The sequence below is a fragment of the Nelusetta ayraudi genome, unplaced genomic scaffold (assembly GCF_046127955.1).
Source record: "Nelusetta ayraudi isolate G7.1 ecotype Tasmania unplaced genomic scaffold, CSIRO-AGI_Nayr_v1 ptg000071l, whole genome shotgun sequence".
NCBI classification, from domain to species: domain Eukaryota; kingdom Metazoa; phylum Chordata; class Actinopteri; order Tetraodontiformes; family Monacanthidae; genus Nelusetta; species Nelusetta ayraudi.
Window position 1 is genome coordinate 374,036 of NW_027466121.1, and position 14,025 is coordinate 388,060.

At 46.9% G+C, this 14,025-nt stretch overlaps 1 protein-coding gene across 1 annotated transcript in view; it reads left to right on the forward strand.

Annotated features, from left to right (window-relative positions):
- Positions 1-14,025, forward strand: part of mical3a (microtubule associated monooxygenase, calponin and LIM domain containing 3a) — a 61,229-nt gene that overhangs the window by 24,400 nt on the left and 22,804 nt on the right. The window contains exons 19-33 of the mRNA XM_076042681.1: positions 309-392; positions 1,261-1,365; positions 1,928-2,041; positions 2,160-2,264; positions 2,608-2,733; positions 3,344-3,457; positions 4,790-4,897; positions 5,329-5,515; positions 6,609-6,703; positions 7,156-7,280; positions 9,601-9,801; positions 10,348-10,637; positions 10,924-11,016; positions 12,163-12,312; positions 12,906-12,968. Coding sequence (XP_075898796.1) covers positions 309-392; positions 1,261-1,365; positions 1,928-2,041; positions 2,160-2,264; positions 2,608-2,733; positions 3,344-3,457; positions 4,790-4,897; positions 5,329-5,515; positions 6,609-6,703; positions 7,156-7,280; positions 9,601-9,801; positions 10,348-10,637; positions 10,924-11,016; positions 12,163-12,312; positions 12,906-12,968 — 1,960 coding nt within the window. The remainder of the gene's footprint in view (positions 1-308; positions 393-1,260; positions 1,366-1,927; positions 2,042-2,159; positions 2,265-2,607; positions 2,734-3,343; positions 3,458-4,789; positions 4,898-5,328; positions 5,516-6,608; positions 6,704-7,155; positions 7,281-9,600; positions 9,802-10,347; positions 10,638-10,923; positions 11,017-12,162; positions 12,313-12,905; positions 12,969-14,025) is intronic.

The following is a 14,025-nucleotide window of genomic DNA, read 5'->3' on the forward strand; positions in this document are numbered from 1 at the left end:
TGTCGTGTTGGAGGAGGCTGCTTTTGCGTCACCTGACTAGCGAGGCCTTCCCACAGTAGTTGGTTTAATAGGTAGAGGTGTTTTTGTTCCAAAGCAGAGAAGTCGCGCACGTCCGTAAAATAAGTTCTGGACCCAAAATGAATCTTAAGTAGATAAAGAAAAAGAAGAGGCCGCACACTTCTGCTCTTTCTATGTGCTACATAAATGCACGTAGAGGGAGCAGAAGCGTGTGGTCTCTTTCTTTTTTCTAGAGGTGTTTTTTCTTAGAATGTGTGTTGAAGTTGTTTCCTTCCTTGCTCCCGGTTCAGAGACGCACACAGCAGCAGGAGCAGTTGAGCATTCGCTTCAAAGAAATGGTCAAGTGTCAGACGCTGCCCAACGGAGGGGAGCAGGTACGGTTAGCTAGTTAGCTAGTTCGCCTGTTAGCCGTTCAGACGTCCTAAACCTCCAACTCCTCTGTCTCACCCCAGTAGGTGCAGGTATTTTACCCGGAATATTACTATCATACGTACAAGATGCTAAATAACACCAACTGAGAACTAATTGTTTCCTGCCGCTAACAGTCTCTTGGTGAGAGTGCAGGCTAGCAGGCTAGCAGTTTGCGCAAACTAGTCTCCGTTGTCAGTTTGTAGTTTGTGTAACACACAAACAAAATTCTTATGAACTGTAAATTACTTCTGAATATTACCAGATTATTTTGGTCTTTGTTAGAGGCTATCAGTCGCACTAACGACATATGAGACTTTTATCTCCTGTCACTGTGCTTTTCTGTGATGCAGCTCAATAGTCCCTGTGGAGTTTCTGTCCCATAGGACAAAACGCACTGTGTCTAATTTTTCAGATGCCCTCCGGCATAATTGGAGTGTCATCATGTAGTTTACAGACAAGTTCAATCACGCTCTTGATTTAGCTAATTGGCCTTTTAATTCTGCGGATCTCTTTGTTACGTTAAATCCTAATTTTTCTCAAACTTTCCATGAGTTTGTTACTTAATATCTGTGTTTGTTTAGTCTTGTCTGATTGTGTCTGCGTTAGCTAGTACTTACCAAAACAGCTTACAGTTGTTAATAGTTAGTTTCCCCACCCTTCAATAATTTACCACCCCGAAAACTACTCATCCGCGTGTGGCCTTTAGTGAAAATGAGAGTCACATTTGCATTCAGCTCTTCTTTCTTTCTTTTTCTTTCTTTCTTCTCAACCATCATTATCATCATCACCTTCCTCTGCTCAACGCGCCGCTCCTCTTCCTCACCTCTCAAGGCCAGAGTCGCCGCCGATCAGCAGTCCAGCTCGACCGCTCGCGGCTGCCCAAAGAAAACCATCCTCCTTCCCACCTCCTCTTCCTCGCTGTCTCTCCACTCCGAGGTGACACACGACCGTCCGTCCGCCGCCTCCGCCCGGCGTTCCGTTTCTGCTCCCTCCGCCCCTCCTCAAATACACATCGACCCCTCCTAGACTCCCGCTGCCTCCCCCGCCCTCGTCGTCTCCAGTGCCCTTGTGACCCCCGCGGCGCGCAGACTAAATTAGAAAAAAAGAAAAAAAAGAAATCAAAACACTGCATTTCCCCAGCAGCCTCCCCTGAGAGGCTGCCTGTTGTTTATTTCAGTCTGAGTGCGTGGAGTGTGTTATTATCTGAGGAGTGGCTTGTTTTTATGCAGTGTTGGGTCGTGTTTCTGCTTGTAAATAAATGTAGGCTCACGGGAACCCTTTTTATTTATTTATAAATATATATATATATGTATTTCTAAAGGCAGACATTGTGCTTGTTGTCTCATATGGAAGCAGTGAAACCTTATATAAGTTACGGGCAAACTAAGCAGCTCGGTGTTGGCCTGGTATAGGCGTCTTTGTGGAGCGCACAAGTCAAAGGTTTTAAGGTTTTCCCCAGACAGGTGCTCCGGAAATCTTAATAGAGCTTCATTGGCAGGAGTGGATCCCACTGCAGCTGGCAGACCCCGGGCCCATACACATACCTAGCATACAGGAGAGGGCCGAGCGCCTCGTCTCCCGGTTTAAAGGCAAACCCGACAGGCCACCGAAGGTGATCACCAAGCATGGGATTTTTAATGCAGGGGTTATTTTTAATTTTATTTTTATTTTTATTTTTATGACAATCTAACTTTCCCCCCTTTTCAACATTCCTCCCTTCCCCCCTGGAGCCCAAGAGAAAGCCGTCACGTTTCTTTGTAGAGCAGTGGAAAGTTTCCCACGGCCTGAGCCAAAGTCCCGCTTCACGCCTTTGCTCTCCTGAGTCTCCCAGACAGGTTTGGCGTTTGGTGCGGTGGACTAACACCTCACTTCCTGTTTTTTTTCCTGGAGAATGTGAAGACCCGTGCTTGAGATCGAGAGTGCACTTGACGGCTTTTGAGAAAAAGCTTTTAGTCCTTAATCTCCCGTTATCTTTTACTACCTGCAGTACTGCATGAACTAAAGGCTGGCGGCCGGGACTAAAAACAAAGGCTAACGACAGTTCATACGTGATAGCACTTTTGTTTTTATTTGTTATTTTTTTAAATGGCATGTTGGGGTTTTTTTTGGGGGGGGGGGATTCTCCTTTTTGCACATTCTTTTGGTGATGAGCCCTTTGTTTTTTGTTTTTTTCCTTAGGAGCCTGCGGGGCCGATACTCTCTGACGAGCAAATGCCCCTTTATGTGCTTAGCATTCAGGAGAGAGCTGAGCAACTTGCCTCTCAGTTTGAGGGCAAGCCAGTGGCACAAGAGGTGAAGTCACAAGTAAATGTCAGAAGTTGAGTTCTTTGGACATTTTTTTTTTCAATTCAATACTCATAGTTGGGTTATTGAGATTTTATTTTAAAACTGCCTTTTAAAAAAAAAAATATATATATATATATATATATGTATGTATATATATATATATATGTATGTATATATATATATATATATATATATATATATATATATATATATATATATATATATATATATATATATATAATATGAAAAAATACAATCATAACCAAAGAGTATTTAACCTGCTCACTGTCTGGTGCTAGCTACTTAGCAATTAGCGGCAAAGAAAATATACCATAGCTAACTTATGTTACTGTGGAATAATTGTGATTTAGGTTCAGATTCAGGGGGTTATTTTTCATTATCCCAATTTAGCGGAGAAGATAGTGGTCCAGAAATATTTGAAACTTTGACGTTAAACTGAATAAGAACAACAACATTAGTGAAGCATTAGCAACAGGCTAGCTCAGTTTAGCACCCGGGGACAGAACTTGCCAACGGGCAGCTCTCTATCAGGAACATATAAAGAAAATGGTTTATTTATCTTTAATGTTAAGTGACTTGTCTTCTTTCCCCCTCCTTTTTTGTGGAGAAGAAAAAACCCTCTCCAAAAAAACCCTCTCGTTTTTTCATGGATCAGTGGCACTCGGCCCGAGCCCAGTCCTCAGCCGACTCCCCTCGTTGCTCCTCTGACGCCTCCAGACAGGTAGCCGCTGGAATGGAGTGTGCCAGCAAAGCCAATGCTGCACGTGGTCACTTTTGGCAAGCTGCGCCGTCGCAATTAAAGCAAGCATGGGTTTTTGAAGAGCTGCCTCCTCTGTGTTCAATTTGTAATCACTATTAATTCACCGTTTCTGGCTGTGATTGCAGTGTTGATGTAATTTGCTCGACTGTGAATCTTGTCTGAACAGAGATGAAAATATATTTTCAGTGAGCGAGAAGTTTCAATTATATCGGAATTTGCACGGTTCTTGTTGCCAAAGGAGCCTCTTGTTGATGTTTTAGTTTCGCAAAAGAGGCTTGGCAGCTGAAAGCTCCTCTAGTGTGATTCCAGTGTTTGGCAAGCGCAGTCCGAACCATGGTGGAGTTACAAGTGTGTGTGTGTGTGTGTGTGTGTGTGTGTGTGTGTGTGTGTGTGTGTGTGTGTGTGTGTGTGTGTGTGTGTGTGTGTGTGTGTGTGTGTGTGTGTGTGTGTGTGTGTCCCAACATGCATGGCGGCTTACTTTAAAGGTTTAAGCACAGACTTTTGGACTTCATTGGCCCGGAACACACTGGCCAAAGAGGAGTGTCTTCTCTGAATGTCCTGAACAGTGAAGCTGTTTGCTGGCGAGTGAATAACACACAGATAGATTTGGTTTGAGGATCTGATAAACACTGGAGTTTGCCGTGGCACAACCAGCACATATTAAGATTGTTAATGCTCGGCATGGAGAAATCGTTTTGAGCCCCCCCACCCCCACCCTTTTTTTCTTTTTTTTTTAGAGGGACAGTTCACCCAGTATTTAAATGTCTCCCCCAATGTTTTATTGCTTTCATGGGATTTCATAGAGGAGAAATATTGTACCCAGGGCCAATACAGTGGTAGCCTCTAGTTAAGTATCATACATCTTCCAACAGCTTCAGTGGTTTCATCCAAGTGTCTGGAGGACTCTGTAGATCAATTTGTCTTAATAACAGCACAACATTAATGCATCGTTTTTAGTCAAAGTATCTGCAGCTCCATTACCATTTTAAGACGGATATCGGACTTCTGGGTCTTAAGCACAAGCAGGGAGGTGTTTGAGCTTCCATAGGCCTCCATTGTACAAGAACTGGGTGGAATCGGAGTCAACGTCGAGGCATTTCTGGGTGAACTATTCCTCTAACGTCCACGTGGGACGGTTGACGTCTGCGAGAGCTGCTCTCAGCCATCCGTCTGCTTTATCCGCACCCTGCTCATCCCTCCGTTTCCCACGTTTCCTTTCTCTTCCCTCAACCACCGCTTTCTCAATTTTCACCCACATGCTTTTGCATTTTCTTCTCCCGATGGCGTCGCTAGCGCTACGTAAGGATGTACACGGGTGGAGTCGGCTCACTGGCTGAGCAAATAGCCGGTCGGCTTCAGTCTCCCGAAGACCCTAAGCCCCCGGCTGAGAAGAGGGATTCGGTAAGCAGGAAGTAGAAGATGTCAAAGGCTGGTCGTCAACACAGTATGCAGTTGCCACACTAATGAATTTGTTTTGGCTTTTTTTTTTTTATATATTAGCCTAACTTTAATCCACTTCCCTGTAGTTGTAAGGTGTGAGTAACTGCAGTTTGAGGTGCCGTCAAATGTTGTTGTTTTTCGTAGCTCCTTCACTACGAAGTCCAACTGATTATACTGACTTGACTGTTGTGTGGTCGTAGCAATAACGTCGTGCTAGCTCGTTAGTAGCCGTCTGTCGTCTTGATCCGTGAGCTCCTGGATTTTCTCTCCAAACATCTCGATGCGTCGAAGCCTCGTCTTCGCTCGTCGCTCGCGTTGCGTTCGCGTAAAAATGGGGGAGGGAAAAAAAAAAAAAAAAAAAAAGACTGACGGCGTTTTTGGTGTTCCCACAGGGCTCCCTCAGGAAAGAGTTCCCCGTCAACATCGGCGGCAGCGACGTGTGCTTCTTCTGCCGCAAGCGCGTCTACGTGATGGAGCGGCTGAGCGCCGAGGGCAAGTTCTTCCACCGCAGCTGCTTCAAGTGCGACTACTGCGGCACCACGCTGCGACTGTCCTCCTACGCGTTTGACGTCGAGGACGGTAAGACGGTCTCGCACTCGCCCTTCTGGCCCAGCTCTGCTTGTTCTCGCCACGGCGTTGTCCAGTCGGTGACGACGAACCGTTCAAAACTGGTCGAGTCATTTGACCGAATCGGGAGTCACTCCTCTGTTGCGCTTCCTTCCCTGTTCATACTGTTTTCCAGCTAACTGCAAAGAAGAGACCAGCAGGCAACTTGTCACCTGCTGAACTGCTGAACTGTATAAATACATCAAGTAAATGGCTGTAGCCTTGGACTCATCAGTTCTACCTCCTTGTGTTATTTCGGCTCACTCTTTCTCTCCCTGTCATCAGGATGAGCTATGAATGGCAGAATCCCGCAGCTGCTAACAGTAGTCCGGGCCAGTCACATAATGAATGGATCACTATTTTTGCCCTGGGAGTCGGTGACTCAAATGACCCAAAACAACGATTCCCTTTGACCAACGAGTCGTATAAGCGCGTCATTAAAAAATTATCGAGTTTTCCATCACTATTCTGTCCTCCCGCAGAGATGAATGAGCCACTTTTTTTTCCCCCACATCAAAGTCCTGACTAAGCACCTGATTTAAGAGGAACTTCTAAATGCCGCCGCCGCCTTTGAGCAGGACAGTCTGACATTTCAATACGTAAGCCTCTGTTCTCTGACTTTACGTGAATCACAGAGAAAATCTCGCTCATAAAATGTTCTGCTGTTCCTCCCCTGGAAGCCATTGTGCGCAGCGACAGTCCTTCCATTGTTCACAGGGACAAAGTGGTCCTTTACACATCAGCCGTGGGATTAACACTCGCTGACGTTCTCGAGTGAGGAGGCAAAAAAAAATAAAAAATAAGAGGAATTTTTCTCACTTCAGAAAACTAAATGAATTAGATGGCATCCAGCCTTCCTCTTCTACAGCCATGATGACGCCGGCGGACTTCATGAGGTAAAAATATGAACAATATGCTTGCACGCTTATCTAACAAATACATCTATTTTGTGTGTGTGTGTGTGTGTGTGTGTGTGTGTGTGTGTGTGTGTGTGTGTGTGTGTGTGTGTGTGTGTGTGTGTGTGTGTGTGTGTGTGTGTGTGTGTGTCTTTTTTTTCCCCCCTCAGGAAAATTTTACTGCAAGCCTCACTACTGCTACCGTCTGTCTGGCTACGCTCAGCGGAAGAGGCCCGCTCCTGCCTCCGTCCCAGTCGACGCTAAGGTACTTACTCCTGCTTGTGAGCCGAAATCCTGGTGGGAATCAGTGCTGGCTGGCGAGTAAAGAAAGAAATGAAAGGTTTAGTGTGTAATATTTGAAGATTTTGAGAAGAAACGGCGATATCAAGTGGTTACAGTTTAGATTGCAGCGCTCTTTCGCTCCCCCTCCCCCTCCTGAGCTTGCCAGTGAACTACGGTGGCCAGTGCACAAAAACCTGGATACCTCGCCCGTTTTTGTCTTTGTTGGTTCATTTGAGGAAGCGAGCGTTCACCCACCTGTTGTGGACTGGATTGTCCACACCAGGCTTCCTTAAAAATATCAGCGCAAGATAGCTGCTAACTGGGAGCAATATGGATATTCTTATTTATAAATAAGAAATAAGAAAAAACATAATGCAACAAATCCAAACGTTTGGCTCCCCATGACGCTGTCCTTCTACTTTCTCCTCCACCTAGGAGAACCAGGTGCCCAAGTCGGGCACGGTGGACGTGGACGCCCCTATAAGGGCGACGACGGCAGCCTCAGCGGCGTCTCCGGCGGCGGCAGCAGCAGCAGCGGCGACCTCGGCCGACCTCCCACCCTCAGGTACACGTCTCCGCTCTCTTCTTGTGGCCTCCTCCGCTCCTCGCCGTCTGGCCGAGGCCGCGGGAGCTCCGCTGCGCACCCTCCGCCGCACGCTTTCCTGGACCTGCCACCAGGTGGCGCGCGACCCCCTTGACTCTCCATTCTTGTGCACCTACTGCATCTACCTCCTCTGCTGTCTCACCATCAATGTCCTGCTCGACCTCCTCTAGCATGACGCTCCTCCTCTCGCCTCCCTCCTCTAACTTTACTCCGTCGATGGGACTGAACGGCGTCCGCCGTCTGCGTCCTTTTTTTTTTTTTCTTTCTTTTTTTTTTACTCACCCCGCCCTGTGGGAAAAAAAAAACAATTATTTTTGTCTTTGTGGTCGGGTTTTGATTGCTCGAGGATGCAGCATTCCTTTCGAGACTTGCGATTGGCCGAGGCTGTCGGAGCGGCGCTCTGGCAGCGTGAAAGTTAATAACGAATGATGCATCTTCACTTTAGTTATAGTTCTGTGAAAAAAAAAAAAAAAGCTGGAGAGATTTCCTTTGGGTCAGCTCTACAGGCAGCAGTAATTTACTTCATTCTCCATCGGGCCTTGAATCTTAGACTAGACCAGCACCAAATGTCCCGTTCAGACTCGGCAACCTTAGCCATGCGGATTGCTTGTACAGCTGCCCCCTTTTTTTTTTCTTTCTTTCCCTCCTCTGTGATTGTAACCTCCAGTTGTGGCCTCCAGTGACTTGCACTCTTTTGTTCCCACCTCCTCCTGTGGTGATGTGTCCCTCTTGAGAGCCTGCTGTGTGATGTGTGTTCCTCCTCTCTGCACCTGCACTGTCCTTTCTCAGTGAATAGCAAAAACAACTTTACTTACTTGTGATTGTATTGGCTACCTCTGTAAGCTTTACCTTTCCCCCCTCCTGCCAGAGCAGCTTAAAACTGGTCGTGTGGCAGCGCTTCAGCCAGTGCCTGTGATTCTCTCTCTTTATTTTCCCTCCTCTTTACACTGCTCCTCCTCACTCTCCCCTGTGGGGATCCCTGCCACTGCTCACTTTAGTGCTTTGTTTCTTTGGGTGGGGATGCAAAACATAGCGCATGCCTTCTGATGATTGGATAGAATGTAAGGGAAGAGTTTGAGAGAGGTGGTCAGCGGAAAGAGGAAAAAGGAGATGGAGATAAGTGTATTAAGTAACAGAGTAAGTGTAGGCCTGCTGCACAGTGCGGCAAGTGTAATATTCATAGTGAATCTAAACTGTAGGTCATAATTAAGATTGTAGTACCAATAACATACAAAACATCAATTCTGTTAAAATTTGGGCTGGCAAACGATTAATTTTTTTTAATCGCGATTAATCGCAGAGTCATAGATTGTTAACAAGGGCGCCGAAAGGAAGCGGCCTCCATTCCGCGGCGCTCCCACCTCCGGAGGGAACCCAGCCTTACATTTGAAATGCGATAAAAAAAAAAAAAGTTATGGATTGTATGTAATTAATCAGGATTAATGCGTTAACGCTGACAGTCCTAATTAAAATATATGTATATTATAGTACATTAAATATTAAGACACTGTAATAACCACTGAATCACATTTGTTTGAGACTTTTTTTCGATGTAAAATGATCTTCAATTATTGTACATGTTGCCAAGGCAAAAACAGATTATTGCCTCATCATCAGTCGCTTGCACCCTTTAATTTTAGGATGTTTCAGCAACAAGAATAACCTCCAGTTTCTTTTAGAGCCTCATTAAGAACCGGAAACGCATGCCTCTGTTGCATCGCTCTTTTAAACATTACACTTCTTAGTGAACATGATGTCCCGAGACACTCATTAATCCCAGGCATGAGTGAGATAGAACCAGAACTAGAGTCAGTGTAGCGTCCCACTAATAATTATTAAGGCAAATTACATTTAAGAGATGCACGTGTCGTAACAAACAGTTTTAAGATGTGCTTCCAAGGATGGGAAAAAGGCAAGGCACCAACCGCCTGTAGTGTTGCAGTGCTACAGTGTGTTAGTGTTGAGTGCACTCTTGTCTGTTGACACTGTTTAAATTGTAGGAATATAAACTAATGCAATAAACCCACTTGTAGATCTTAATGCACCGTGTCTTTGTCAGTTTGTCCTTTTCTTTTTTAAATTACCTGGTTGTAATGTGTGTAAATGTCAATGACAAAGATTTTATCCCAGAACAATGAGAGTAAAATGTCAACTCAGTCACGACAGGCGTTCCTCCTGCGCTGTCGCACCAGCTTGATTCCCAGTCACACTGTTTTTCTGCTCTCTCCTCTCCGCCTTCCCGCCCCGCACCCACCTGCTCCACCCGGAACTGTGACCTCAGTGCCGGAGGTCAATGGCGTGCAGGAGCCCAGCCTGGCCAAACGTCTGCGGGGGACTCCGGAGCGCATCGAGCTGGAGAACTACCGCCTGTCGCTGCAGAGGGAGGAGGAGCTGGAGGAGGTTCCCGAGGAGACGCTGGCGGAGCACAACCTCAGCAGCGTGCTGGACAAGGCCACCGACGCCGACCTGGGCTCCAGGTAAAAGAGAAGGATTTCAGATGCGTTGACCTTGCACTTTTAACCCTTAATATGTAGCTCTATGAACGGAACCTTTTCAAACATTTTGGCCGCGTTCAGACTGCCAGCCAAAATCCGATTTTTAGCCCATCCAGAGTGAAACCCGGATGGCTCTGTTGTAGTCGCCTCCGCTCTGACGTCGTCGCTCCATCAACCTGTCAGATGGGTCAATAATGTGGCCCAGTCTGAACAGAGCCACATCCCATTTGGACATTTGCAAAAAAAAAACAAAAAACTGTGTAAACAGTGTCAACCCTAAAAATTGGATTCGCCTGCAGTCTAAACGCAGCCTTAGAACTCAAACGATGTTTTCTGTTTTTCAATAGATTTTCACTTGCATCTATTTGAATAAGTTATGAGTCGAGCATTTCTTTTTTCTAATGACACTTGTGTGATATGCAGCCACAGAACCTGCAGATAATTAAAAACATGAATTGATAATTTGATAGTTTATTCCTTCTAAGTGCTTTTCTGGGTCTCATCTCCCCTGTTTTCTGACAAAAACAGTAGCTCGGAGTCCGACATGGAGGAGGAGGATGAGCAGGAGGACCAGGACCAGGACCAGGACCAAGACCAGGATCAGGAGGAGGTCGAGGCCGAGGCTGAGCTCCAGCCTACCAGCCCGTCGGACCTCGGCGGCGTCCCCTGGAAGGAGGCCGTGGAGCTTCACGCCAAGCTGAGGGCCAACGTGGAGGACGACGTCAGCAGGGACGGAGAGCTGGAGGAGGAGGAGGAAGAGGAAGAGGAGGAGGAAGAGGAAGAGGAGGAAGATGAGGACGAGGAGGAGTCGAGCGATGGTAAAGCTTCTCTCCCGTCTTGGTGTGATCTCATCATTGTTGGTTTTACACTCTGTCCACACTGTCCAGACTCCAGACACTGGCTTTTTATCAAAATCTTCATGTGTCCTGCTCCTGTCTCATGTGTTTTCCTCCTCCTCCTCCTCCTCCTCCTCCTCCTCTTCCTCCTGTCCTGTCCCATCCCCCATCTCCACTGTGTCTGTGTGCATCACTGTGATTATTTTTGTTTGTTTGTTTTTTTCGTGCGTGCCTGTGCGGGGGTGCTTTTGTCTCCCCCTGCTGGCAGCCGGGGATTACTGCCCCTGGGATAGAGAGCTCCGGTCAGGCCTCTGGCTGGAGAAACACCTGACAGACGAAGACGATGTTGGTACCTTCAAAGGTAGCGGCAGAAGTGCCTGTTGGTGTGTTTGCAGTAACTAAGAGCGTGATTCACAATCCTGGCTGCCAAGAAAAAAAATGAAGAGTTTGGCTTTTTATTTGTTTATTTATTTATTACATTTCTTTGGTCTGTTGGTTTTTTGTTCACTGTTTTCCTGACTTGATTTCTTTTACATGCTGTTTAATACCCGTGTGTGTCATTTGGCTTCATAATACTAACCTGATAAATGGCAGATGATGTTTTCCCTCCAGGCGCTGCAGTTATTGCTTTTTTTTTTTTTTTAAAGGGGTCCTATTATGAAAAGCAGACATTTTCCGACTCTTTAACGTGAATTTCTGCCAAGTACGAATTTCACACCGAGTACGAAAAATGACAACTTGCACATCTCTAGATGGCCTTTGTCTGTGTTACTGCGCTGAAATGAGCTGTTTGGATTTTGCTCGACTTTCTATGTCACAAGTCAAGCTGATTACCATAGAAAAGCCTCTGCAGACTGTCCAATCACAAGGCAGTGGGGTGTTCTAAGGCGGAGCCACAAATGGAACGGGGGGTGGGGGGGTGAGCTGAAACATCTTCAGGCTGAGTGAGAGAAACGCTGGTTTTGTAAGACCTGTGCGGCTCCAACTAAGAGTTTTTTTTTGACTGAACAAACTGTATTGATTAGAAGTAGACCAACAGAAACAATTGATTTATTTAAACCTGAAATTCACCATAGTGGGGCCCCTTTAAGTTGCAGAGTTTTATTCCAGAAACAGATTTTATTCTGAATTTCTTCTTTTCTTAGTTCCATCTTTGAAGCTCGCCCTTTGGCTCGACTTGTTTGCAGTCCAGTGCATGCTGCATCCTCCTGCCCTTGTACCTTTCTGATGTTTCTCCACCGCTCCTGTTGTTCTAACCATCTCCCTCCCTGGCTCTCTTTCTCTCTCTCCCTCTCTCTCTTTCATGTTGTGTCTCGTCCTATACCTTCTCCTCCCACCTCTGTCTCTCTGACCTTCCTGCACACTCTCTTTCATCTCTTCTCTTCCTCTCTCTGATCTCCTCCTCATCCACACGTCGGCGCACATATATATATATATATATTTAAAAAAAAAAAAAAAACATAAAACCCCGTCACATCACATATGCTGGCGCAACGGCGGCTTGCAGCCAGGAACGTGCGTGTGCAACAGCTGCTGCAGCCCGTGGACCCTCGGGACGTCCCAGGTTTGGTGAGAAGCCGCCTGGAGTCCGAGGGCGACGGCCGGGCGGCCTCGCAGCTCTCCCAGCCCTCCGAGCTCACCCAGCCCTCCTCCACAGGTAAACCGAGGAGCTGGAACTTTGCCGAGCGCTCATCTTGTTAGGAGTCTCGCCATGAAAAACGGTTCAGGTCGTCTCCATCTCACCGTCCTGGCTGCTGCTGTCCTGTCTGTGATGTCCGTGCAGGAGGAGCCGCCTCCGCCGACTAACCCACCTGTTGTTGTTGTTGTTGTTGTTGTCATTGTTGTTGCTGCTGCTGTTTTTAATCATCCCAGTTTTTTTTTGTGTGCATTTTTTTGTCATTTCACCCGACTCCCCTTCACCGGAATGTCTTAATTTTGTGCTCAGTCTTTTCATTTGTCATCCAGAGCCGCCGCAGGTTCCTCTGGGGGTTGGGATGTAAAAAAGAAAAAAAAAAAAAGTTCCTCCGCCGCATCCCAGCGCACCCTGTAACCCCCCACCCCAATCCCTCCCCATCCTCCCGCCGTAGCAGCTCCTTTTGATTTTTGTCGCCCCCCCTCCCTCTCTCTGTGTCTCCTTTGTGTTTTTGCTCTCCTTTTTCCCCATGTGTCTCATTTGATGTGCTGTTATTTCCCCCTCCCCGCCCCGCCACCATCTCTCCCTCGCTCTGTGTCCTGCGGTCTCCAACGTAGCTCCTGCCCACACGTCCGCCCGGCACGAGGCAGTGAGAGTCTGGTTGGAGTCCATGTCTGGAGGTAGCACAGACTTTGAAAGAAAAAAAAAAAAAAAAAAAAAACGATAAAAAGCAACAAGGGGACAGACGGCGTCCCGTCTTGAGACGCACTCACACCCTTGCCTGCTGCCTGTCAGCTGCTGGATGCATGCAACAAGCATGTGCAGAGGCCAGTGTGCTCGGCCACTCACTCACTCACTCACTCACAAGCATGCCCGCCGCCACACCCTGTGGTCGGCTCGACTCCCGCGTCTCGCCTCTTTCACCTCCCCGCAGTTGTGCCTCGCTTTGAATTCTTTGTCTCATTCACCAATCCTTGTCGCTCCAATAACCCACAATTTTACACCTAAAGCGTCCGCAGTGCGTGCGCGCAGCCGAGTGGAAACCGCTCGCACACCAAACGCGTTTCCGAGCTCAGTTTGTTCACGCGAGCAAAATGCGAAATGGCGCGACGGCGCAGGTAGTTTTGCGTGTGTTCGAAGAAAACCGCAGTCAAACAAGAGTCGTTTGCCCGTCCCAACGGTGTCTCTTGTATCGCTGTGTGTAAAAAAAGAAGAGTGATAATAAACTGAACTGCTCGTAACAAACAGTGCAGGTATTTAAAGTTTACGTTCATCCTAGTTTCGGATTTAAAGTGGTGCCTGTTCTATTATTGGACAGCCGAACTGAACAGTGATGAAGCCGATACGTCACGTTGACGTTCAACAGTAAAATACAGCCTATAGAAAATCAACCGCATCCTCCGTGTTTTTCAATCATTGACTTCCTGTGTTCTTCCTGCGTTCAGACCCACTAGAGGCCGATGTGAGCCGTTAAATGGGTATCTGTAGCTGCACTCACCTGATGAATAACCTGCTAAGTGCGTTTAGCAGGGGTGACCTTGCCACGGTGTGACTCGCACGAATTAATCAGAAGTGCCTTTTTTTTATTTAGCGCGCTGTGTTGCCTCTGCTCTCCACTTTTGTTTGGATGGTTTATCTCTTCCAGCCATTTGTTGTTTAACAAATGGAGAGCTGCATGTTTCCACTGTATTCTGAACACCGCTGGGTTTCATTGACATGCAGCACTAATACGATTTA